The sequence below is a fragment of the Taudactylus pleione genome, unplaced genomic scaffold (assembly GCF_031769625.1).
Source record: "Taudactylus pleione unplaced genomic scaffold, aTauple2 ptg000424l, whole genome shotgun sequence".
In the NCBI taxonomy this organism is placed as follows: domain Eukaryota; kingdom Metazoa; phylum Chordata; class Amphibia; order Anura; family Myobatrachidae; genus Taudactylus; species Taudactylus pleione.
This window is the reverse complement of record NW_028284826.1, coordinates 15,247-43,189: the sequence shown is the minus strand read 5'-3', so window position 1 is coordinate 43,189 and position 27,943 is coordinate 15,247. Positions and strand designations below refer to the sequence as shown.

General features: G+C 47.2%; 1 protein-coding gene across 1 annotated transcript; it reads right to left on the bottom strand.

Annotated features, from left to right (window-relative positions):
* Positions 1-386: 386 nt before the first annotated feature.
* On the bottom strand, positions 387-23,451 carry LOC148506111 (uncharacterized). The gene is made up of 7 exons (XM_088447243.1): positions 23,248-23,451; positions 21,494-21,572; positions 15,420-15,517; positions 14,782-15,274; positions 4,663-4,760; positions 4,408-4,519; positions 387-1,859 (listed from the first exon to the last, which is right to left on the bottom strand). Exons 1-7 carry the CDS (start codon positions 23,449-23,451, stop codon positions 949-951), a joined length of 1,995 nt encoding a protein of 664 aa, XP_088303369.1. The 3' UTR covers positions 387-948.
* Positions 23,452-27,943: the final 4,492 nt, after the last annotated feature.

The window sequence follows — 27,943 nt, the reverse complement described above, 5'->3', positions numbered from 1 at the left end:
TATACTATTGGGATCAAGACGCAATAAAAGATTATTTATGTATGTAGATTATGTTTGTAGGGGAAAACTCTATGCAGCACTAATTTAACCATAATGATGGATTTCACCTGCTGAAACAGGTGTCAATTAAGTAATAAGATGTACAGGTATAAAAACTGCTACCTGTTCTCAGTAGGACATGCTCTTTGAAAAAGCCTCCAACAAGGAAGCGAAACGCAGCGGGAGTTAATTATCAAATTGCTGAGTGACCGTTAAACTGTGGCCATATTTCCTTCTGTGACATCTATTTAAGGACAAACCGGGGGCCTGCCAAGTAAAGCGATTGCTCACCTAAATACCATCCTGCGGGGCTGTCACAAGCTGACTACTTCTGCCCTTGGAGTTTTATGAAATGTTGTTTTATTGGTAATGTAGCATTGCTCTTTTTATTTAATATATAAAGATATATGCTAATTAAATTGGCATCTTGATCCTTTTAATTTTTCTACCATATCCAATATACATATACCAATTTTTCCATTAGCGCAAAACCATTCCTCTTCTGTATTTCGTAGTGATCAATTTGTGGTGTCAATTTTGAGCTCACACAAGCTCATTATTTGTTTTGCAGCTTTATTTATATTGTAGCATTTGTGCAATAGTGCCTGCAGCGTGTTTTTATTTGTGTAATAAAAATATAGACATTAACATTAATGTGGATATACAAGTTGAAGAATAGCACAAACAATGACTGCTCAACCCATTATAGAAAGAAAACATTTGAAAAGTCTATTAACAGCCTGTGACTGACAAAATAGTATACTTAAGTTCTTAATAAATCTGTTCTTTAGATATAATACTTTCCACCTTCAAGTACTATTTCACCTGTTTAAATGATTGTGAATAATTTCAAGTTTAACAAGATCTGATTTCTATCATTTCCTTCATTCAGACCATTGAAATGTCTTCTCACCTGTGTGTTCCTCTCTGATGTATAATAAGATGCGATTTCCGGGCAAAACATTTCCCACACTCAGAACATGGAAATGGTCTCTCACCTGTGTGACTTTTCTCATGTCTAACCAGATCTGATTTCTGTGTAAAACCTTTCCCACACTGAGAACATGAATATGGCTTCTCACCAGTGTGACTTCTCTCGTGTATAACAAGTTTTGATTTCTGTGTAAAACCTTTCCCACACTCAGAACATGGAAATGGTCTCTCACCTGTGTGACTTTTCTCATGTCTAACAAGATTTGATATGTGTGTAAAACCGTTCCCACACTGAGAACATGAATATGGCTTCTCACCTGTGTGACTTCGCTCATGTATAATAAGATTTGATTTCTGTGTAAATCCTTTCCCACACTCAGAACATGAATATGGCTTCTCACCTGTGTGATATCTCTGATGTGTAACAAGATCTGATTTATGTGAAAAACATTTACCACACTCAGAGCATGGAAATGGTTTCTCACCTGTGTGATTTCTCTCATGTCTAACAAGTTTTGATTTGTGTGTAAAGCATATTCCACACTCAGAACATGTAAATGTTTTCTCACCTGTGTGACTTCTCTCATGTGTAACAAGATGTGATTTGCATGTAAAACATTTCCCACACTCAGAACATGAATATGACTTAGCTGGCTGATGGGTACTGAGCTTTGGGTCCTGTGTAAAGCATTTGGTAGCTACTCTATCAGAACATTCCTCATGATAAGTGGGATGAGATGACAGATCTGTACTTTGAAGAGTTGGATGCATATTTGAGGTAATAGGGATTTGTCCTGGAGAATCTCTTGTGATGTTATCTTCTATATCACAGTCTGGAGATACAGTGAGATGTTCCTGCCACATATTTCTTCTGTTACATCCATCTGCTGGGAATACAGTATATAGATATCAATGTTTGCCCATAACATGTTTAATTGCTTATGTGAGGCTCTTATGTCTATCCAAAGCAAAACAAGTATAAGTACAGTATTTAACACTACATTCTATTATAATGCTTAAATATCTTTATCTCAATAGGTGCTTATAATTTGAGAAAGATATATTAAAATTGTAAAATTGAACACGTCGACTTTGATTTAGGCAAAATGATTCTTCTGATCTAGTGACTTACCTGGTCCGGCGGCTCCAGCGGTGAAATTATAATGACTTCCAGCTCATCCATCTGCGATTCCATTAGTGAGTTTTCCTAATCCCTAACAGCCTCCAGCCAGTGCCTAACCCTATGCTGCCGCAGCCTAACCCTAAGCCTTCAGTACATGCATAATGTCGACATTGTAAACATGTCAATGTTCTGCATATTGCGACATGTTCAATGTCTATTTTATAACATTATGAATGTCGACACTGAAAATGTTGACATGACTGCATCCCAATCAACAGAGTATAGGGAGCACAGATCTCTGGGCTGGTAACACACAGTGACATGATGTGAGGGGGAGAGCAGGAGTATAATAGGGGCTGATGGCTCCTGATGTATGAGATACACCAGAGAGTGTGGGGAGGAGACTGGTCAGATCTCTGGGCTGGAAACACACAGTGACATGATGTGAGGGGGAGAGCAGGAGTATAATAGGAGTGATGGCTCCTGATGTATGAGATACACCAGAGAGTGTGGGGAGGAGACTGGTCAGATCTCTGGGCTGGTAACACACAGTGACATGATGTGAGGGGGAGACCAGGAGTATAATAGGGGCTGATGGCTCCTGATGTATGAGATACACCAGAGAGTGTGGGGAGGAGACTGGTCAGATCTCTGGGCTGGAAACACACAGTGACATGATGTGAGGGGGAGAGCAGGAGTATAATAGGGGCTGATGGCTCCTGATGTATGAGATACACCAGAGAGTGTGGCGAGGAGACTGGGCAGATCTCTGGGCTGGTAACACACAGTGACATGATGTGAGGGGGAGAGCAGGAGTATAATAGGGGCTGATGGTTCCTGATGTATGAGATACACCAGAGAGTGTGGGGAGGAGACTGGTCAGATCTCTGGGCTGGTAACACACAGTGACATGATGTGAGGGGAAGAGCAGGAGTATAATAGGGGCTGATGGTTCCTGATGTATGAGATACACCAGAGAGTGTGGGGAGGAGACTGGTCAGATCTCTGGGCTGGTAACACACAGTGACATGATGTGAGGGGGAGACCAGGAGTATAATAGGGGCTGATGGCTCCTGATGTATGAGATACACCAGAGAGTGTGGGGAGGAGACTGGTCAGATCTCTGGGCTGGAAACACACAGTGACATGATGTGAGGGGGAGACCAGGAGTATAATAGGGGCTGATGGCTCCTGATGTATGAGATACACCAGAGAGTGTGGGGAGGAGACTGGTCAGATCTCTGGGCTGGAAACACACAGTGACATGATGTGAGGGGGAGACCAGGAGTATAATAGGGGCTGATGGCTCCTGATGTATGAGATACACCAGAGAGTGTGAGGAGACTGGTCAGATCTCTGGGCTGGTAACACACAGTGACATGATGTGAGGAGGAGAGTCGGAGTATAATAGGGGCTGATGGCTCCTGACTCCCCAACTGGGCAGATACATTACCCTCATTAGTTTGTAGTGACAGAGGAGGGTGTAGGATAAGAGATAGCTGTAGTGACAGTGGAGGGTGTAGGATAAGAGATAGCTGTAGTGACAGAGGAGGGTGTAGGATAAGAGATTGCTGTAGTGACAGAGGAGGGTGTAGGATAAGAGATGCTGTAGTGACAGAGGAGGGTGTAGGATAAGAGATGCTGTAGTGACAGAGTAGGGTGTAGGATAAGAGATGGCTGTAGTGACAGAGGAGGGTGTAGGATAAGAGATTGCTGTAGTGACAGAGGAGGGTGTAGGATAAGAGAGTGCTGTAGTGACAGAGGAGGGTGTAGGATAAGAGATGGCTGTAGTGACAGAGGAGGGTGTAGGATAAGAGATGGCTGTAGTGACAGAGGAGGGTGTAGGATAAGAGATTGCTGTAGTGACAGAGGAGGGTGTAGGATAAGAGATTGCTGTAGTGACAGAGGAGGGTGGAGGATAAGAGATGGCTGTAGTGACAGAGGAGGGTGTAGGATAAGAGATGGCTGTAGTGACAGAGGAAGGTGTAGGATAAGAGATGGCTGTAGTGACAGAGGAGGGTGTAGGATAAGAGAGTGCTGTAGTGACAGAGGAGGGTGTAGGATAAGAGATTGCTGTAGTGACAGAGGAGGGTGTAGGATAAGAGATTGCTGTAGTGACAGAGGAGGGTGTAGGATAAGAGAGTGCTGTAGTGACAGAGGAGGGTGTAGGATAAGAGATTGCTGTAGTGACAGAGGAGGGTGTAGGATAAGAGATTGCTGTAGTGACAGAGGAGGGTGTAGGATAAGAGATTGCTGTAGTGACTGAACAAGGAGAATATGTGACTGTTCTGTACTTAGTGATTATTACTCACCTGTGCTGATAGCTGTAGGTATTTCTTCCTCCTTACACTGCTGATCACCCCTCACATATGTGTCTTCTTCTCCCTCTATATCTTCTACTTTAATAATTGTCAGACCTTCACCCTAAATTACCCACAAAGCAATACAAAGTACTTTGATAATGTCAGATTTCAATGAGATTAAGCAATAGGATTATACATATGCAGTTTGCCTACATATCATACAGTGAAAGTCACTTTGGTCTTTTGACCCTAAATCCCACCTACCTGATCCTTCTGTGGGGTCCTGTGATTCTCCTCTGTACAATCCTGTGAATAAAGAGGATGGGGACATCTCTCTGGGGTATTTCTGGTACTTGGTCCATCTGTAGAAGACACACAGTGACTGTATAAATAGTATTCTTGTACTTACTGTAAAATCTGTTTCTCCGAATCCATTTGGGGGACACTGCAGTACCTTGGGGTATAGAGGGCACTAGTACTGGAGCAGGGTCCAACTACGCCTACAGATTTGTTGGTCACTTACTCCTCCCCCCTCTAAGCTCCTCCCCTGGAAAGATAGTTTATTACTAACAAAATCCATGAGATGGATTAAAAGAACCATTACTCAATCAACCAATGAGACAAAAAATACTAGAGAACCTGGTGAGGGATCACGGTGTCCACCAATTGGATTCTGAGAAAAAGATTTTACCATCAGTGCACATTCTATTTTCTTTTACACAGTCCACAGGGACACAGGCTTGACCATGGTTATAGGGCGGAGCAGGAGGAGTCCGGGCACCAACTAGTTAAACTTCTTCCAGCAGCCCCGACTCCTCCCCCTATACCCCGCCCTCAGCCCCAGGGAGGCGAGTTCAGTTGGGTGCCCTGCAAGAGCAAGGCACGTGGCTAGAGACTGCTCTGCAGTCTAAACTTCTTTAATTTAATTTTAATTTATTTTATTTTCTTTGCCATGAGGGGCAGCGCTAGGCGCCCTATAGGACACCCGTGCCGCCGCTCCACCGATCCCCGCCAGTCGCGGCACTGGCGAGCAGGTCAGTGACCTCGGCTGGTCCCACAGCACACCCCGAGGACCGGCAGCTGAACTCCGGGGAAGAGAGCGCGGACGGTGCTCTGAGGTAAGAGCAGCTCCCTGTTAACAGGGAGCAGCACTGAAGCGGCTGTTACCGCTGGGGGGTGGAGACCACCGGCGGTGCTGCCAGCGGTCGCCCCCAGGCCGCCTGGCGCCGCCACCAGGGCACAGGCAATGGGGGGGCTTCATTAGAAGCAGCCATTGCCCTGGGGGACCATGATCAGCTAGGGGGAGGTAGGCTCTCCCCAATCAGCCCCTCCCCGCTCCCTTATCGGAGAAGCTATGCCACAGGGATTCTCCCCCCTCCCAACTGAGACACCGAGCAGCCATTTTAACCTTGGCTTGCTTCAGTTAGTGACTGGATAGCAGAAAGGGCTCTTACACCCTGTATTCCTATTCCCTCTGGGCAGGGGCATATCTATAATGGGTGCAGGGTGTGCAGGGCACACGGGCCCCTGGGTCCAGGTGGGCCCCGCAATGCAGACCCTGCACCCATAGCATACTTACCTCTCCGGAGTCCCACGTCGGCGCGGGGGGCTGGCGCTGTGAAAAGGACTGGAAAATGGCAGCCGTGGCCATTTTCCCGTCATTTGCGCATTCACAGTATAGGGAAAATGCCTGCATTTTCCCGGTGACGCGCATGCGCTATAGACTCCGGTCACACTCTAGTGCCCAGAGTCTATAAGTGCGGCGCTGGCCGCGCACAGCTCAGTGCGCTGCCGGCCGCCGGAGAGGAGGGGGCCCGTGTCGGAGACTGCACACGGGCCCCCTCCTCTGTAGAAATGTCCCTGCCTCTGGGGTCAGGTTATACACTAAGCTCCTTCCTACCGTCTGGGGTATGGATTGTTGAGCATTATCTGCCCATTAATACAGCATTGAATGTTTCTGTGTGCATGTACAGTATATGTGTTCAGAAGTACATTTTATTTAGTAAATACCCCCGCTGATTGTGGGGTGAGGTCACATTCATTGCACTCCCCCTGTTATGGGGCACAGTACTTTACCTAACTGGTGTGTGGGGACAGCCCTGGATTACTCACCACGTTCTCCAAGGGCAAAGCACCCAGGGACGGGGGTGTTTCCGTGTTGTGTAACTGCAGGACTTGTACCTCTGTACTTTCTCCTCAGGACCACGATGGGCTCTGCGTCAGTGTCCGCGGACCGCAGCAGACTTTCAGTCAGCCATGACTTCCACTTGGAATCGGCCAGACTGCCTCACTTATAGGTAAGGTTGCACTAGTGCACATCCTCTGCAGTGTCCGTCACATGGACTGGCAGCCCCAGGGCTTGCTCCCCACTACTCCTACTGGGACCTTGCTGGGTGCCTTATAGCATTCTGCCTTAGGAGCTATGGATGTGGCACTTCTCGCTTCAAGCGCTGGTGTCTGCATCTTTCCAGCTGAAGCTGGACAGGCACCGCACTTCAGGTGCCGACACAGTGGTGTGTACCGTAAAGTTCCCGCCTGGGCACCTCATACAGCATGCCTCACAGCACTTAGTTTGTAAACTGTGTGGAGTTTGTTTGTCCTCCCTGTATTTGGGTGGGTCTCCTCCGGGTGCTCCGGTTTGCTCCCTGACCAGTCTAGATAGTGCTGCAGTCTGGTAATTAGAAGTTCCTCAACTCACTGGAACACTATCTCTAATATTTCAGACCTTTGTCTATCCCATACCACCGCTAGATGTAGCGCCCGGTTTAACAGGATAAGGGCTGTTCTTAGCTTTAAGGTTACCGAGGCCTACGACCACAACACCCTGATTGCATCCGATATTGTCTGATCTCGGAAGCTAAATAGGGTCAGGTCTTGGTTCGTACTTGGACCGCCTGGGAATACCAGGTGCGGTACGTCTAAGGCTAGCACTTCGGTTTTCACGCTTTGAAGGACTGTTTCTAAATTCCCGTCTTTGCGCAGCGTGTGGACCTTTTACGGAGGTCTCGCCCTAATAGGCACCTCCAGGGTTCTATGCCAAGTACAGCAGGTGGCTCTATGGGCAAGTACACCTATTCAACAGCTACAAAGTGTGGATGTCACAGGCTCGTTTCCTATGACAGTTTCCTTGCCTCATCTAAGTCTCTACCTGCTGCGGACCGGCCATAATGGGCCTCCTCCTCTGGGAATGCTCATTTGGTCCGTCTAGTCAAGATCGTTGCCCTTCCTAGTCCAAATACGCCCTCCCTTGGGATCTGTCAGATAGGACAATGGAACTTTTCTCTAAAACAGGGGTCTTCAACTTTGCCCTCCAGCTGCTGTGGAACTACACATCCCAGCATGCACTGCCACCTTTTTGATATAACAGCATGCTAAAACTATGGCAGTGCATGCTGGGATGTGTAGTTCCACAGCAGCTGGAGGGCCAAGGTTGAAGACCCCTGCTCTAAAACTTGCATCCAGTCCTGATTAAATGTAGCTAAAGCCGTTGGAGGTTGGACGGATGCTCTTTAGAAGTTCCTCAGCTGCGTCAGGTGAGATATTCAGAGGGTGTCCTCTGCTGTTGAAGAGGCGACATTAGCCATTGGTGTCCTTACTTTAGATGTCAGCATCTGGGTGGCGGTTAGGCGAACTCTCTGGATTCATTTCTGGCGCGTTTACTCGCACTTCAGTAAGACCATAGGGGATCTTCCGCTTTCAGGTCCTGTTTTGGATGGGATTGTAGCCACAATGACGGTGTCAATGATGGCCTTCCTTCCTTCTGTGACCTCAGTTGCAAGGAAAGGGCCAAAGGCAGCCTTTCTCCAGCTCCGGGTTACTCTTACTAGGCCCGGAGCTAAACAGCCCATGTCTATTAGTTTTCCTAACTCCAGGCATACTGACAGGCTGGCGCTTGACACTCCACCTAGGGGAGACCCAGCGTAGGGAGGCTGACTTTGCTGTTTCCATCACCTGGATGGTGACCATTTACGATGCCTAAGGGTAAGGTTTTCTCTCCTTCGACTACGCTGTTGCTTTTCAGGAAAGGCCTCAGATCCTATCTTTTCATAGGCCTTCCGGTCCAGACAAGGTGGAAACACAGGGGACTCTGGCCCTGATTCAGAGTCGGACGCTCTGAAAGAGCGCTCGCTCTGAATCAGGGCATTTTTTTTTAATTTTTGGAGTGGCCTCCTGGCCACTCACATAGCTGTGGGTGACCACCCACAGCTATAGCGAGCGGCCATGATGATGGTCACGATGGTCAAGACCATCGCGACCATCGGGCTTGCGACACGACACTTGTGGTAGGGTCTCTTTCATCGCAAGCCCCAGAGAGCTTTCGGCTCTAACAGAGCCGGAAGCACTCCACTGACATCACTCGTGATGTCAGTGGGGCCGCCTCCAAATTACAAGCGTTCCTTCGGGAACGCCTCCATTTGGGCAGCCCCCGGCCCGCCCACCAAAAGGGGCGAGCTGTCACTCAACATCGACAGCTCGCCCCCTTTGGTGCGAGATCCGGAGCAACGGATTGCCCGTCGCTGGCAGGGTCTCGCGCATGCACACGGCAAAGCCGGCTCTGTCGTGCGCATGTGTTGTGAGCCACCATCTACCCGGTTGCGAGCGCTCATCGCTTGCGAATGGGTCTGAATCAGGTCCTCTGTTCACCTCCGACTTGCTTTCAGAATGTGTCCCAGTTCCCTTTAGAGATTTGGGGGTCTATTTACTAAGCAGTGTTAGGAGACAGAGTGAAAAGTGATAAGGTGCCAGCCAATGAGCTCCCAACTGTCATCTCACAGGCTGTGTTTGAAAAATGACAGTTGGAAGCTGATTGGCTGGTACCTTATCACTTTTCAATCTGTCTCCTAACACTGCTTAGTAAATAGACCCCTTGGACTTTTATGCCAGTCTTTTCTTTGTTTTATTCATAATTCTAGCACTGGCTCTGGGGAATCTCAAGCCTCCTTGGCTTTCAGGGAGGTCTGTTTGCAGTTTCCTATCTGACCCAGTCATCAGAGTTCCTCTGGCTTGCGTTCCCAGAGGAGCATGTTCATTGTCAGACTTGGCCATTTGCTCTTTCCAGGGCTTTTAATGAAAGTGATGGTATATCATTCTTCCGCAGGGGCAACAAGTTTCTACCTTTTCTTAATAATCTTCTGATCCTTGCCGGGTTTCCGGATGTTTTCAGGGAACACATTACTCTCTCAATAGGTCTCCTCCAGTCCCATGGAAAGCTCATCAATAGAATGTTTTTCTCCTGGACTATGTCACAAGAGATGTACCATCTGGGGGCCTTGCTGGATTACAGGGTTCAGCAGGTCTTCCTCTCAATAGCAAAGCTTGGGACCTGTAGGCCAGGATTCAAAAGGTTTTTAGACATCACTGAGAGTTAATACACTCTTACATTCAGAACCTGGGCACATTTTTCTCCACATTCGTCAGGGCAGAGTCTGCACAGTTTCACTCCCGGCCTTTTCAAAGGGAGGTGGGTCCCTGTGGGACATGTCAAACCGATAGCTTACGTCTTTCCTGGGAGGTTCGGCTCTTCCTCTTGTGGTCCAGGCATCCCGCTTAGACAGGGGCCGCCCCCATCAGGATTCTGCACTGGGTACAACCTTCCAGGGTCAGTGTACAACTTCTGTGAGTCGAGTGCCGATCTACTTTGTGGATCTCAAACAATCTTCTGAGTTTTCAGCCTGGCTCGGCTGCTCTTACAGCATGGTCCGGTCCATGTTCAATCTGAGAATGTGACTGCCATCGCCTACGACCCTCCGTCACGGCACATTGAAGTAGGGACTGGGACAGCAGGTCAGCTTCTGGCTTCATTAATATTTTTCCTCCTCAGAGTCCGGAAGGGAGAAGAGAGCTTCCTTGGCCACCTGGGCATCCACCCAGATGAATAGGGTTTCATCCAGAAGTCTTTTGGATTCTAGTTTTTCTCTGGTGGTGGCCAGACTTTGCTTTACTAGCATCTCGACACAAACACAGACTACCATGGTACTGCTCCCGTACCAGGGTTCCAGGAGCCCTTCGGGTGGACATCTTGTCATTATCCTTGTGGCCTTCTATGGGTCTTGGTGTGTTTGGTACGCAGATCTTCTATCAATGCTCTGCTGTATCTTCCTTCTGGCCGGATCTTCTGTCTTAGGTCCCGTGATCTTGACTCCTCAATCTTGAGCACTACTGGGTTCTCTAGTTTAGTTATTCGTACTATGCTGTATGCCAGTAAGTTCTCCTCAGCAGGACTTTGTCACTGCCTTGGAGGATTTCCTTTGTTTGTTTTCTGACCAAACATTTTTTCCTGAAGATTTCCCCTTCTTGGGTGCTTTCCCTTATGTAGGTGGAGCTGGATTTATCCCTCCACTTCTCTGCTTGGAAGTTGCAAGTTTCCACACTTGCTGTCCTCTTCAGAGATGCATTACTCTGATGCCTGACGTACGAACTTCCCTTCCAGGTGTTCTCCTTTGACGGTGGTGCTCCTCAGCATTTGGGCCTTTGTCTTTAGTGTTTTGAGCTCTTCAGTTGTCATCCTTTGGGTTCTACTGACATTCGTTGGCTTAAGAAGATAACCACTTTCCTGCTCCCGGCGAGGGTTTCTCTGGGACGCGTTGTCCTGTTCCTACCCAGTGTGTTTTTTTTTCACTGGGACGGGGCTTTAGCTACCTTCCTTGGTTTCTAATCACCCAGGACTGTTTGGTCTCTGTTTCAGGCACCTATTTTTTCTACGGAGGAAGCCTCTTCATTGTGCCGGCCCTCCAGAACTTTGTGGTTAAGTCTCAGGCTCTCCGTGAAATGGATAACCTTTTTGTCTCCTACATCTTTCGTCAACGGGCCTTGGTAATGGCGACCCTTTCTGTTCCATCTGTACAGTCAAATTTTTTTCATCGGTTTGGTGGTGTCTACTTGGGTCGCTCGCCAGCTGTGCCTTGGCTGAGTGGTTTCATAGAGAAACCTCCGCCCATAGTTTTTTCCGGTTTTGTTCGTTTTCACCTTCGCTTCCGCGGCTTTTGGCGAAAGGGTTCTCAGCGCAGCTCCGGCGTGTCCCCTCCCATAATGGGATTGCTTTGGGATGTCCCATGGTCAAGCCTGTGTCCCCTTACATTGTTAAGTCCTTTTCTTCGAACTCCATAGGGGACACAGGCCGCCCACCCTAATGCACCAGGCTGGTGGGGTTTTTTACTCTGTTCCAGTCCTCCTTTAGCATTTCTGGGTGTTGGACCAGTATGTGTAGGTCGGGTTTCCTTCTCATCTTCCTCGCTCCTGCCTTGGTAACTAAACTGGCCTGCCTAGGGCTGAGGGCGGGGTATAGGGGGAGGAGCCAGGGCTGCTGGAAGAAGTTTAACTAGTTGGTGCCCAGACTCCTCCTGCTCCACCCTATACCCATGGTGCAGTCAAATGCTAGGTCCCTGCTTAAAAACATATAATTCATTACTATTAGGGTGTGCAGTCTAGAGCCCCTCCTTATACCCCATATTGTGTATTTATACACACATCTGAAGCCTGAGATTGCTCCAGTCTAGATTAGCACCCCTCCCCCCACCCCCTCATGTATGTTTTTAAGCAGGGACCTAGCATTTGACTGCAACAGGCATAATTACAAGTAAGTCCTATTTATATGGTTAGTGTCAGTTTATTTGGGGTGAGCATTTGGGCGTGGGGCCCCCTGAGCTGTTCTGGCTGGACCTCTCCACGGCATCACCATTTAATACATATAGTCACTTTGTAGATCACCCTCATGTTTGTTTATTATTCATGTATTTTTTCACACACATTCTACCCTTATCATTACACTTGTTAATTACTTTACACACCTGATACTTTAACACTTCACTGTCACCCTTTTTATCGTGTGATGCCCTGGGGAGGTCTTTGGCTGGGCTGACTTTTGGGGTGCCCTGCGTCCCAGATGTGAACCCCAGAGTGTTAGGGACCTGCTCAAAGAGGTGACCTTGACGCTGGTGGGCAGGCCCGTATCAGTAGCCATTGATATGCCAACTACCTCTGAAATTCTATATAATAAATTTAAATGTATACAGTAATGATCGCATAGTGCATCTGCAACCCTGTTTTTTGTATATTCTTCTCTACATGTAATATTTATCACACCCTGCCTATCATTCCCCCTTCTATCCTGACATTCTACTCTACATGTAAAATTTATCACACCCTGCCTATCATTCCCCCCTCTATCCTGACATTCTTCTCTACATGTAATATTTATCACACCCTGCCTATCGTTCCCCCCCTCTATCCTGACATTCTCCTCTGCATGTAATATTTATCACACCCTGCCTATCATGCCCCCAGCCCCCCCCCTCTATCCTGACATTCTCCTCTACATGTAATATTTATCACACCCTGCCTATCATGCCCCCCTCTATCCTGACATTCTCCTCTGCATGTAATATTTATCACACCCTGCCTATCATGTCCCCCTCTATCCTGACATTCTCCTCTGCATGTAATATTTATCACACCCTGCCTATCATGCCCCCCTCTATCCCGACATTCTCCTCTGCATGTAATATTTATCACACCCTGCCTATCATGCCCCCAGCCCCCCCTCTATTCTGACATTCTCCTCTACGTGTAATATTTATCACACCCTGCCTATCATGCCCCCCTCTATCCTGACATTCTCCTCTGCATGTAATATTTATCACACCCTGCCTATCATACCCCCCTCTATCCTGACATTCTCCTCTGCATGTAATATTTATCACACCCTGCCTATCATGCCTCCTCTGTCCTGACAGTCCCCTCTGCATGTAATATTTATCACACCCTGCCTATCATGCCACCCTCTATCCTGACATTCTCCTCTGCATGTAATATTTATCACACCCTGTCTATCATGCCCATCTCTATCCCGACATTCTCCTCTACATGTAATATTTATCACACCCTGCCTATCATGCCCCCCTCTATCCCGACATTCTCCTCTGCATGTAATATTTATCACACCCTGCCTATCATGCCCCCAGCCCCCCTCTATCCTGACATTCTCCTCTACATGTAATATTTATCACACCCTGCCTATCATGCCCCCCTCTATCCTGACAGTCCCCTCTGCATGTAATATTTATCACACCCTGCCTATCATGCCCCCCTCTATCCCGACATTCTCCTCTGCATGTAATATTTATCACACCCTGTCTCTCATGCCCATCTCTATACTGTCTTCACACCTCTTCCTCTTTCCTTTACAAGATCCCACATCACTACACACACAGGACCTCATTCAGAGGCGCTCGCAAAATGCGAGAGCTCGCTCTGAATGAGGGCGGCTGCATCTATTTTCCGGGCCGGCCTCCTGGCCGCTCGCTAGGCTGTGGGTGGCCACCCACAGCTTTAGCGAGCGGCCAGGTTGATGGTCGCGATGGTCAAGACACCCCCCCCCCCGCCCAAAAAACGGTGCGAGCTGTCGATCACCATCGACAGCCGCCCCTTTTGTAATAAGCCCCGGAGCGAGAGAATTTCTCTCGCGCTCCGGGGCTTGCGCATGCGCAGGGCCTCTACATCGACCCGCTTGCGAGTGCATCGGCGCTTGCGAGCGGGTCTGAATGAGACCCACAGACCCTTCACTTAAAAACACGCACTCAAACTAAACACAGCCGCCAATAATTTTATTAAAGCCGTCCACCCGGCACCCAGGGCGCACAACTGTGGCTATTGGGACAGGGTGAAAAGCGGTTTGTCAATGCGTCACCAGGTCCCTCAAAGCCCCATGTAAACAGAGGAGCTATGCGCTGCCACTGAACCTCCCCCTAGATTCAGCCAGCCTCTAACAAAAAAAAGGTCACCTGCGATGATGGGTCATTGGGTATAGAGGTGGGGTTTTTAGGTAACTCAGAAAACCCACCCCCTGCGTGCGCACCAGTCACACACTCACCCCTGAAGTACCCCCACCCACATCACCAGTTACCCACTCACCCCTGAAGCACCCCCTCCTGTGGCACAGCACCAGTTACCCACTTACCCCTGAAGTACCCTCTCCCATGGCACAGCACCAGTTACCCACTCACCCCTGAAGCACCTCCAGCACAGCACCAGTTACCCACTCACCCTGAAGCACCCTCAGCACAGCACAAGTTACCCACTCACCCCTGAAGCACCTATAGCACAGCACAAGCCAGCTGCTCACGCCCCAGAGCCCCCCCCATCCGCGGCACAGTGTCTGTCAGCCTCTCACACCCTGGAGCATCCCCCCCGCGCATGGCACAGCATCAGTCAGCCGCTCATGGCCCGAGCACCCCCACCCGCGGCACAGCAACAGTCAGCCGCTCACACCCCGGAGCACCCCCATTAGTCTGTAGTGACAGAGGAGGGTGTAGGATAAGAGATTGCTGTAGTGACTGAGCAAGGAGAATAAGTGATACTATTCTGTAATAAGTGTTTATTACTCACCTGTGCCGACATCTGTAGGGAATTCCTCCTCCTTACACTGCTGATCACCCCTCACATACGTCTCTTCTTCTCCCTCTGTATCTTCTGCCTTCATATCAGTCACATACGTCTCTTCTTCATCATCTATATCTTCTGCCTTCATATCAGTCACATACGTCTCTTCTTCTCCCTCTGTATCTTCTGCCTTCATATCAGTCACATACGTCTCTTCTTCTCTCTCTATATCTTCTGTCTTCATATCAGTCACATATGACTCTTCTTCTCCCTCTATATCTTCTGTCTTCATATCAGTCACATACGTCTCTTCTTCTCCCTCTATATCTTCTGCCTTCATATCAGTCACACACGTCTCTTCTCCCTCTATATCTTCTGTCTTCATATCAGTCACATATGTCTCTTCTTCTCCCTCTATATCTTCTGCCTTCATATCAGTCACATACGTCTCTTCTTCTCCCTCTATATCTTCTACTTTAATAATTGTCAGACCTTCACCCTAAATTACCCACAAAGCAATAAAAAAAGCACTTTAATAATGTCTGATTTCATTGAGAGTAATCAATAGAATTATACATATGCAGTTTGTCTACATATCATACAGTGAAAGTCACTTTGGTCTTTTCACCCTAAATTCAATCTACCTGATACTCATGTGGGGTCCTGTGACTTTCCTCTGTACAATCCTGAGAATCAAGAGCATGGGGACATCTCTCTGGGGTATTTCTGTTACTGGCTCCATCTGTAGAAGACACACAGTGACTGTATAATAGTATTTTTGTACTTACTGTAAAATCTGTTTCTCCTAATCCATTTGGGGGACACTGCAGTACCTTGGGGGTATAGAGGGTACTAGTACTGGAGCAGGGTCCAAAAACTCTACAGACTTGTTGGTCACTTACTCCTCCCCCCTCTAAGCCCCTCCCCTGGAAAGACATTAGTTTATTACTAACAAAATCCATGAGATGGACTAAAAGAACAATTACACAATCAACCAATGAAACAAAAAATACTAGAGAACCTGTGTCCACCAATTGGATTCTGAGAAAAATAATTTACCAAAGTACACATTCTATTTTCTCTTTCATCCATATTGGTAAACACTGCTGTCCATTGGAGATGTTTCAGCACTGCCCCTAAAGGGAGGACACAGTGCTTGCTTGCCCAGAACCTTTTGCCCATTTTCACCGTCCTAAGATAAAGACGTTGAACCTGCAAAATTTTGTTAAGCTATAGACCAGGGGTCTTCAACCTTTGGCCCTCCAGCTGCTTTGGAACTACACATCCCAGCATGCCCTCTACTGGGGACCTGCATAAGGGGGATCACTCCTGGGTGCCTGAATATGGGGGATCACTACTGTGGGCACTATATATGGGGGATCACTACTGGGTGCCTGCATAAGGGGGATCACTCCTGGGGGACTGTATAAGGGGAACTAATGGGGGACTGCATAAGGGGGACCACTACAGGGGGCACTGTGTAAGGGGCACTGCATATGGGAGATCACTACTGGGGGCCTGCATAAAAGGGACCACTACTGGGGGCACTGTATAAGGGGAACTAATGGGAGGCTGCATAAGGGGGACCACTACTGGGGGTAGTGTATAAGGGGCACTACTGTGGGCCTGCATAAGAGGGATCACTACTGGGGGCATTGTATACTGGGAGTACTGTATAAGGGGGACCACAACTAGGGGCACTGCATAGGGGGGACTGTATAAGTGTAATTGCATTAAGGTGCATATGGAAAGAAATGTTTCCAGTGACAAGAAAGGGGTGTGTGTCATGTTGACAGGCCCCATGCCCCTTGTGACCACGTCCGTTTTTCGTCGCACGCACATAGGGGGGGGGGGGGGGGGTTCCATTTTTCAATTTGCCCTGGGCTCCAAATAACCTAGTTACGCCACTGGCCACCACCATCCTACTGTCCGATTTAAATTTTACTGGTCTGCTCCTCAAGAGTTACATAGATAGTAAGTGCCATTTTTTTCATAGACCAAAGGCCCTGGAGTAGAAAAGATAAGGTCACTGCTCCTCCCTACCGCGTGAGTTAGCATTCGTGGCCACCACAATCCAATCCCATATGGAAAAAAAAGACAGGCCCTAAGGGCCCGTACACACGGGACAATTAGACAACGATCAGCTATCGTTGTCTGATCGTCCTGCATGTTCAATATCGAACATCCACCATGCACCAATCCCCAAACTACTGTAACGACCCGAGATCAACGATCGCGGGTCCCTATAGTAAACAGGCTAACCTAGTCAATATCGTCCAGGTTGGCCTGCATGAACGGGCGATGCCCGCGCATCGACCATCGTTTGAAGGGGCCAGAAACTAGTCGATTTGAACGATATAGTTTTCATTCAAATCGACCAGGGAAATCTGACCATGTTTATGCACCATAATGATGTTTTGGTTTTTCAGTCACTAGTGGAGAATATCAAGTCTAGGAAGGCAGACCAAGGATTTGGAATGCTAGAAGAGGGCTGGTACTCAGCCATCTGGTCAAGAACAACAGCTGTAAAGGTCTTACGAAAGCAAGCGAACTGGACCGTTTCAAAACAACAAACCCTTTTCTTTAGGAACTGTATACCGTGCAGGATGGAAACTAGCTTGAGAGACAACAGTGACTAGACCAGACAAATTTTCTCCTTCAATAGAAAAAACATCTTTGGCAGTTTATGATAAACAGGAAACCAAGGTACATTATTTTCTGATACAGAATCAGGCTGAACTTTGGGTAATTGATTATATAACCATGTGAATCCAGGGTCGCTATTGCAAGATTTAAGTGACCTAAAAGAAAAACCGGCCTACCTCCATCCAAACTTTGGTTGACCAGGAAATCATCAACTGTGAAACGCAACAGAACAGCCTGCCCTGTGCTTTCCCCACCTGATGGGCCGCAGTGCCGCGCGGGTGGGAAGTGTTGCGGTGACCGTTCACTGCCGGGTGAACCCATGCCGTGCGCAGGACATCTATTCACAGTCAGTGGAGAGATTGAGGGAAGCCTAGCACCTCCGTAAGTGCTGGGCACGCCTCTAAGTGTGACAAATTGGAATTGGGAGTACACATAGACTCCTGTTATGGGTGAACAAAATGGCTGCCAAGGAGCCATACTTGTATTTGCTTTTTATGGGTTCCGGACTATAGATACACAGTAATTAGATAGACAATGTCTAGATAGACGCCAGATGTTAAGACTGTTAATAGTTAGACAGGGACAGAAGTCAGACACACAAAAGTTCGACAGGGTCAAAAGTTCGACAGGGTCAAAAGTTCGACAGGGTCAAAAGTTCGACAGGGTCAAAAGTTCGACAGGGTCAAAAGTTCGACAGGGTCAAAAGTTCGACAGGAAATGGACCACACAAAAAATGGTCGACAATTTTTTTTTTTTTTTTTTAGGGTTAGGCACTTACTGGAGGGTTAGGCACTTGCCCAGACGGTTAGGATTAGGCACCAGGAGGGAGGGTTAGGCACCAAGGAGAGGGTTAGGCAGCAAGGGGAGGGTTAGGGTGAAGGCTATGGCTAAAAAAAATAAAAAAATTGTCGATCATTTTTGTATCAACCATTTCCATGTCGAACTTTTGATATGTCTAACTTTAGTGTGTCTGACTTCTGTCCCTGTCTAACTAAGGACTGTATCTAGACATTGTCTTTCTAATTAATGCCTGTCTATCTCTTATACCACGCCTGCTTTTTATGTATGTGTCAGCATTTAGAAGCGTATAAACAGAAATTAATTGTACCAGCGAGGGAATGTGTCCTTTGGCCCACATTCCCACAATAGATTTGTATAATCCAACACTGTGTGCTTTTTGTTTGCAAGAGTAGAGAGATATATACAATTGTAACATTAGATGCGCTAAATGATGCTATTCACACATATTCTCATGCACAGAGAACAATAAACCATTTTACACATTGTAATGTATTGTAGGTCATAGAGAAATCTAGAATCTATTGGGTAATTCCCTTATTAATAATAATAAATGAGGCAATACTGCCCCCTATTGATATTAAAGTAGAGTACCAACACATGGACCATGTTTAGGGAGATCATATTTTTGCCACGCCCACTACACAGGGTATAAACTAGGCTTACAGGTGTAACAACTTGGCCACGTGGGAAGAGCGCAATCGGACTGAGTCTTCCATTTGAATCTCTAGCCCGTTGGTGGGAACAGAGGTCCCTAGAGTCATTGTTAGTGTCATGTGGGGAGAGCGTTAGTGCACAGCGTGTCTCCTGCCTGAAATCTCTGGTCTCTTAGCGAGAGGAGGGCACCCAGAGTGTGATTTGCCGTAACACTTGCCGCATCCAGTAGAAAGCATAGAAGCCTTACTGCAGTTAAGTTGTATATTAGTATAAATATTAATATGAATATACAACACATTGTTTGAATTTTACTAATATCTGTACTATATATTTCGTAGGAATGTGCAGGCTCGGATAGGTTCGAATTTTCCCCGCCAAAAATCGGGTCTCAAAAAGAGGCAAGACATCATCTTTTATGGACAATCATCATCATTCCTGAACAAAAGTCCATGGAAGATGATTTTTGTCCATGAAAGATGACATTTTGCCTCTTTCTGAGACCCAATTTTTGGCGGGAAAAATCTGAACTTGGCGGGAAAATTCGAACCAACCCGAGTCTGCACATCCCTAATATCTAGTATGGTTACTTATAGTCATTAATAGTTGTATTTATCCTTAAACCTATATAAATTGTTAGATGTTGATATTTCATATATTTAGGGGTAAATTTACTAAAGTGAGAGGTTTTAGAAGAGATGTTGCCCGTAGCAATCAGATTCTAGCTATTATCTTCTAGAACACAGGTTCTCTAACTCGGTCCTCAGGACCCCATACAGTGCATGTTTTCTAGGTCTCCTCACAGAATCACTAGTGAAATAATTAGCTCCACCTGTGGATCTTTTAAAATGTGTCAGTGAGTAATGAATACACCTGTGCACCTGCTGGGTGACCTGCAAAATTTGAGCTGTGTGGGGTCCTGAGGACCGAGTTTGAGAACCACTGTTCTAGAAGGTGCTAGGTAAATGTTAAGTAGAATCTCATATGTTGCTATGGGCAACATCTCTTCTAAAACTTCTCACTTTAGTAAATTTACCCCTTGAGACCATATTCAATTAGAGGCGAAAAGTCCGAGCTCTGACTTTTCGCCATCATCGGAGGCTTCGGCAGGGATAAAGTATCGGGCGCGTGCCCGCTTATCCCCGTATTCAATTTGGATCTGGCGAAAACGGGAGCCGGCGGAAAGGTAAGTATAGAAAAGTCCTGTCAATTTTCAGGAAATCATCCTGGCACCCCTCTAAAGATGGTCTGACATGGGGTATCACTATGGGTAACCCCGATTTGGCCTGCTGAAGGTAAATGGGGTTTTAAATAGCGGCGGCAGGTGCATAAATGTGCCTGTGAGGAAGGGGTGAAGAACAGAATTTTTTTTTTTTTTTTTTTTTTAAATAACTAGTCCCATCAAATTTGGGGTACATGAAAATGGGTGCAAGCATACTTTTAAGCCCCTAAAATGATTTTCAAAAATTCGTCAAAAAAGCATCTGCTGCTACTCCCTACATTCTAGAAAACACCTCCCACATGCATGGGGAACCCCCCTGAGGATATTTCGCTAGTTTTTAAGCTTGTTCCCCAACTTTTTTCACCCCTAAAAGTACATTTTTTGGGGGTGTCCTGAAGAATTTTTTTTTATTTTTTGTCACACATCACTTTTTTTTCCCTGCACTCCAATTCTGCACTTTTTTCACCACCTAAACAGTGGTGAAAACGTATCCCCGTTTTTTTTACAAAGACTGCGAAATGTTTTTGTCATTGAATACGGGGATAAGTGAAACAGGCGAAAATGACGTCATCGGCGACACGTTTTCGCAGGCTAATTGAATATGGCCCTTAGTGTGTTACATATATTTATATAATCGGTTCTTTTAAATCATTTACTTACATTTTTTAACCTTTTAATAATAACCTTTAATTGGAATAACTGTTTTGAGTGGTTTCTTTAACCTTTCGTATCCAAAGAACTTACATCCCACCGATTACAACACCCTGGCTGCCCCCGTAGCACCCGGCCCTGTTCCTAGTCTAGCGTATAGAATCCATCCATAGATGGACCCCATCCAAAACGTGTGGACTTGCAGGAGCAGGTGTAGATTTAGGATCAATACCCCAGGTCTCTTTCTGCTCTTGGAAGAGTGACAATGACACCCAATGTTTTAAAAGACTAAATGACACCATTAAGGCTGCATTGTTGACAGGGTCTCTGGTAGAGAGGCATAGAGGGGGAGGGGGGAGTCAGAGAACAAGTCTGTAGTGTAGATGTGCCCTGCTCTAGCAGTGGCACCCTCTACACCCCAAGGTACAGCAGTGTCCCCAAATATTGATGAAAGAGAAAACTGGAAAATCCCTTCCTCGAAGTCCATCTGGGGGACACTCTGGGTTATGCTTATGACCTATTGGAGTCTGGCGCTAAAACAGTTAACGGCTGACTCCATCCCTACATAACTCCTCCCACTTCTGGCAGCCCCTCAGTCTTGTTTTAGTGCCTTGGAGCAAGGCACGGCGTTGGCGGTTTAGCTTTTTATATAGGTTTTATTTCATATGAACCAGGTCATTGTCCTTCCGGCATTTAGGCAGGCTTCGGCCTCCGAGGATGGTAACCCAGAATAATGTCTCCAATTACCCAGTGATGTGAGGGGCCGGTGATTCTCCATCATCACGTCCTTGTACAGACCCTTGTGTTCCTCTATATACTCCTCCTCCTGCATGGAGACATAGACAGTGACATCCTGACACCTTATAGGAACCTGACACACACAATGATACAGTCATCACCCAGACACACATTAGACAGCAGTGACTGGAGGTACACTGGGATTTGGCCAGAGATGATGATTCCCATTGACCTGTGCTCTGCGGAGAATAATAACCCTTGGTTATAATAGTTTCCGCTAGTCTGGAATTTCATGGAGTAGAAGAGACTGAGAATCTAAGCGCAACATGAAAGGTGTTAGTCTATGGCAGAGACTGTTCAACAAACCTTCACCAGCAGGATCCCTGCTTCTGTACAGATTGGTATAAGGAGGAATTTAGACCTCTACATGAGGAATGTTGGGACAAGGGGGGATGTACTGTGATGGCCAGGGATACGTATGTGCACTGAGGAAGTAATAGGACTGGGTTATACCAAATCTCGTTTGCATGCTGTCACAGAACATTATGACAGGTCCACTGAGATAAAGCCGAGGTGTTCTAGCCTGGGGGAAATCATATAGCAGATAGAAGCAGCCAGTGTACTGAGCAGACCCTCTCCTGTCCCATTCCTCTAATATTATACTCTGTGACCTCACAACAGTATTTGATACCATTTGATTACTCCCTATCCACCTACAGACCCTCCTCTCTATTGGGCGTTGTGACTCAGTTCTCTCCTGGTTCACCTCCTACATGTCCAACTGCTCATTCTCCGCATTTACACCCAGCTCTCCTGCACTTTCCCATCGGGGTCCCCAAGGTTCTGTGTCCCTGGCTCCCCTCTCTTCTCCCTATACACATCTTCCCTCAGGAACATTAGTTGGTCCTTTGGTCATCACCACCATCCCTAAGATGATGCTACCAAGTTACATCTATTCCCTGAGCCTCTCTCCCTCTTCTGTGTCACCTTCTGTCTGTCACACATTACAGCTTGGAAGGTACAACGCTTCATGATACTCAGCATTTCGAAAACTGAATGAATAGTCTTTCCCCAACTCAAGGCGCCCTCTGCTCCCACCCTCTCCGCTGACATCTCCCTCTCCTCCCTTCCCCAAGTCTCATGTCTAGGACTCTGCCCTTTACTTCTCACCCCCCATCCAATCCCTTTCACAATCCTGCCATCTCCATCTCAATGTGTTATGGATGGGCACTATGAGGCTATGAGGTGACCTATATGTGGGTGCTAAATGGGCACTATGAGGCAACATATATATGGGTGTTAGATGGGCAATATGAGATTGGCATTATAATGTTAAGAGGTGACCTATATGTGTGTGGTAGATGGGCACTATAGGGTGGGCATTGTGAGGGTATAAGAGGGGCACACAGAGGCTATCAGGAGACCATTATTAGGCTGAGAGGAACCATTATAGGGAAACCAGGTGAGGCACAATGAGGCTGAGGTGGGGGATATGAGGACACGGGTGAGAAGCCAGGAGGGGGTCAGTGCTAGGTCATAAGATCGGGTCACAGCCCTAAAACCCTTCTCCATAGCCCCATGGTGGCGGATAATGGTGACATGAGGCAGCAGCAGCCCTGTACCTGCTCTATCCCAGCTGTAAGTGCATCACTGTATCTCTGTCCCTCTCCCCGTGCGGACTACTCACCCCAGAGGCTCCCGGTCTCCTCGACTCTCGGTTACAGCTAGATCCCCTTCCGTAGATTGACCCCCCCCCCTCTCACCTGCACGACGTTACACACTCGACCTCCGGCCTGTGCGTTCCACCCGACTTCCGGCCTGTGCGTTCCACCCGACTTCCGGCCTGTGCGTTCCACCTCCGACTTCCGGCCTGTGCGTTCCACCTCCGACTTCCGCGCTGCACTGGATTTGTGGTCCCCGCGTTCCTTCCCTCTGATCTCCGCCTCCTTCCCCCAGGTGACTGACATCGCTGTGTCTGACAGTAGCAGCTCCTGGTCCTTACCCTCCTGCTCCCCTGTGTACTTCTCTCCTCAATCCCAACCCTGTTACCCTCTCCACCACCATCGTGCCCCCTGTTATCCCCTCCCCCACCCGTTACCATCATGATTTATGCATTTGAGCTCCACATAAGGCCCTTAGGCGTCCCTACATACCCCTAAAATGCCCTGATGACCCCCCTCACATAGCAACAGATCACCCATAAGCCCCTCAGACCTCCCCAGTAAAATGCAGGTATAACTCCTCCTTAATCCCACATATGACTTTTCTGTTCACAAGACCCGTAGTGAACAAGGCATCGGGTAATAAGGGATGCAGTTATGAGACCGGCGGCCGCGATGCCGCCATTCTCAATACCGACAGGGGAATCCCAACAAGGGACTTAAGAGAGGCGTCGAAATACTGACGCCTATCTTAATACCGACGCCGGAACGCCAAACCAAACAAGGTAAGTCCGAGGCGCCCTTAGCGTTAGCCGGGGGAGAGGGTTAGGTTTAGGGAGCGTAGCAGGATTAGGTTTTAAGGGGGGGTTAGGGTTACGCACCTCTAGGGAGGGTGAGAGGGTTAGGCACCCTTAGGGGAGGGGGTAAGGCACTAACGGGAAGGGCGAGGGGTGGGGAAGGTTAGGCTACAATAAGGGAGGGCAAGCCTAACCCGCCACCCCCCTCAAAAAAAAACACAAATATTAAGTACCACCCTGACGTACGCTTTGGGTATCGCAGAGATATTTGCTGCCACCACCAGTTTTCAGTCGCAGAAGCAGCCCCAATGCCCAATTTCCTTGTGAAGCTCGGCCCCGGCAGCTGACGCCTCCTTCACATGGCATCGACCATTGTAGCCTAAGGACTGTACTTGGCAACAGTTACACAATGAGAACAGAATATGAAGCGCTGTCTGATAGACTATGACAATGTAATATTACATACAATACATATAAAACACACGGCCGGCGCTATAATAACGATAATAAATATAGATGACATTTTCATACTAATGCATTTAACTTACGAGGTTCACAACTGGAATTCCAGATCCACTTCTAGGTTATTATAACCGTCATTCTCAGATTACATCACCCAGATTAATGGTTGTACAGCAGCAAATCCTAATGGTACATATCCAGCTGTGCTTCAGGGGAACGAGACAGTTGTAGCAGATGGGGTTAGTTCTGTTACTGTGACAATGTTCAGCGTGCGACTGCACTGAGAATGTTACATGTAAACAAACTTCATTAATGCTCTCATTGCCTGATTCACTACGGATCGCTATTGCAATCGCAGCTCCGTAATCGCACGCAGGTCTGCTGTGAAAATAAGCTAATGAATGCAGTCGCTCTGCCAGCATAGAGACGCCCGCTGCCTCCCGCTACCGCTATCTCACATCCGTAATTCCAGGCCACCATATTCCCATGTGAGGGACCTCTCAATTATAAAAATATTTGCATTGAGATACATAAGGGCATACCGATTGGTCATGGCATCATTTTAAATATATGTGTGCTTTTTCTCTTCATTTATTTATGTTTTCTATATCTTCGCCGATTCACAGTGGTGGTGAGCTATACCACCCACTAGCACTTTGTACACTTCCGTATTTACTGTTATTACTCACATTGCTTTGTGCCTTTTTTCTTTCTTTTGTTCCATTTCATTTTTACATTTGGTAACATGTTGTTATACTGCTATAATATATATTGTATGTCCTATTTGGATTACTCTTTTGAGCTCATGCCTGGTCTCAATATTTTGTTGTACTGATTCCTTGATTTTATATTAACCTATTAAAAGCTATATTTTATAGAGGTGTGCCCCTATATTTAGGAGTACTTTTTCTTTCTCTTTTGTGTATTACATCAAGATAAATCACATCAGACAATCTCCCACCTTCACAAACTATGACCTGTAACCAGCAGCATCCAACTGTACGATAAATACATAATTTATAGGGGAAATAAGTGAAGTACAAAACATACGAACACCTGACTAGCGCGCCTGTCCCAGCTAAGGAGAAGCATCACCAGTGTACGATGCTGATACCGCCATCTGTCACTGTATATGAATGTAATAGGTTGTTTGTGTCGCCAAGCTACTGATGATGTGCATTGTATAAATCCACACATATCCTGCATGGTTTTTTTTAGCGATATTTAAGAAAATAAATGGTGAAAAAAATAGTGTCCCCCATATTTGATTTTGACACCAGCACTGGAGCTTCGGTCTATGGGCCTGATTCAGAGCCACTCGCTATTTGCGGTCGTTCGTTCTAAAACAAGGGGTGGCTATTCAAATGAACCGTTCGCTGTTTGCGGTCTGTTCACGCCTCTATGTCTGAACGAGCGAACAAAACTTGCGTTTGTTTTTTTGAAAAATACGCCCCCTGGCCGCTCGCATCCTACGTCATGTCCGCTATTTATTAAATTAATCGAGTACATCGACAAGGGTATGAACTGCTCGCTATTCTTGGGGTTGGTTTTTGCTACCACAATTTTGCAAGCAGTTCTGGCTATAAAATAACCCAGTGACGTGGTCAATGACGCTGCTGTTTTAAATATGCACACCCATAAAACGCCCGTTTTGACCTTTAAGCACGCCTGCGTTCTGATTTCCACTCCCCATTTTCAAGCACATTCCCGTTACCACCCACATACGCCTCATCCTGTCACTCAAATTATCAGGCATTCGCTATTTTGCGAGCACATGAATTTCGGCCGCACTGACTGGTTAGCGCATGCGTATAACGATCCGTACGCATGCGCAGTTGAGCTAACATCGCTCGGAACGAACGAGCGGCCGCTTACGAGCGGCTCTGAATCAGGCCCTATGTTTGTATTGGAAAAACAGTGGAACCAAAGTGGTGCCTCCAAAGTTTCCATTATCAGCTTTCTGCTGCTGCCACTATAGTGGGAGTGATACGGCATGGGAACATTCCCCCCATGAGCTGTGTTGACTGCACCAAGTATATCTTTTAATATTGTGGCCATAAAGTCGATGTAAATATTTAGTGGGTTAGTTGAATTAAATTTGGTTAGATGGGTAGCCAGCTTAATGAGGCCCTTTAGGAGAATTTGGTGTCAGGACTGGGAGGTGTGTTTTATTTCCCTAGTCAGTAAGATTTCTAGTTACGGTTCTGTATAGGGCAATGGCTAATAAACGTTGAGTCTCCCATATCCGTTATTCCAAAAACCGAAATATTCCAAAAACCGGAATATTTCGGTGCATATGTGACATCACCTGATGTCATGACGTCACTAGTATCAGCGGCCAATGACTAGCGGCGTGGTACACATGCCAGGCCACCCCCCGCATCACCCGCCGGACCCCCAGCGGCAGCCGTCGGACCCCTCGTGACAGCCGCAGTACCCGCCAGACCCATTGTGACAGCCGCAGCACCTGCCGGACCCTTCCGCCTTACCTGCCGGACCCTTCCGCCTCAGTCGCCGGACCCCTCACGACACCCGCCGGATCCCTGTAGCACCCGCCGGACCACCGCAACACCTGTGCTGGACACCTATATCACCCGCTGGACCACTGCCACACATACCGGACCCACCCGCAGCACACGCCGGGGCCTCCCCCCCCAGGTATTTCGAAAACCGGAATAATCCGAAATGCTCGTGGTCCCGAGCATTTCGGATATGGGAGATTCAACCTGTAGCATGAAAGGATGTTAGAAAGGAAAGTGTACACTACACTCACACTGCCAGGTCATTATGTATACCTGTATAAGGCAATGGCTAATACCATGGGAAGGTATTTAGCACCGCATGTGATGTAATTCCAGCTGCCATATTCACTCAGTCTTCAACTCCCTGTCCAGTGAGGCCCATCCATTACATCGAGGGACTAGGTAATCCTCTATCTCCACTTCTTAATAATCTGTCCTTGGGCCCCTTAATTAGGCATTTCCTCAATAACACTTCATGACAAGCTTTCACCGTAGGCTCCACAGAGCTGACTGTATCTGCTTTTGCTACATTATTTCCTTTACCCGCACGTAGCATTTATTGTGGCAATTCAAATTTTAAAGGATTTTAATTGTGTTTCTAAACTTCAAACCTGAAGCCCTGGCATTTTTTCTGGAGGCCTGCAGGGCAACTGCGGGGTGGCGAGGCGTCGGGGAGCGAGATCTGTGTTACCCTCCGCAACAAAAATCGGGTGACTGCGAGGCGTCGGGGAGTGGGATGCGGATAGAAGCCTTTAGGCTTCTCTAGGCAAACGCCAGAAAAACCTGGTGTTACCCTCCACATCGAAAATCGGGCGGCCGGGGCTTAGAACATTTGAAAATGTGGTAAAAACCCTGAAAACAGGGTTTTCACCGCATTTTTCCTATAATGCATCACGGCCTTAATGAAAGGTTCAGGAACTGAAGTCCTTCTTGTTCCTGCTAAAAAATAGCACTGGAAGTACTGATCGGAAGATTGGTGGTATGGCAAGAAGGATTATCTCTTTCCCAGGTGTAGAT

What these genes read in the sequence shown, in the direction of transcription:
- LOC148506111 (XM_088447243.1), bottom strand. Translation starts at nt 23,451, where the DNA reads ATGTCAGTCACCTGGGGGAAGGAGGCGGAGATCAGAGGGAAGGAACGC. An exon ending in CCGGCCCCTCACATCACTGG is followed by an intron (nt 15,518 to 21,493) that starts GTAATTGGAGAC and finishes TGTCTTCTACAG; the next exon opens with ATGGAGCCAGTAACAGAAAT. An exon ending in GGACCCCACATGAGTATCAG is followed by an intron (nt 15,275 to 15,419) that starts GTAGATTGAATT and finishes TGGGTAATTTAG; the next exon opens with GGTGAAGGTCTGACAATTAT.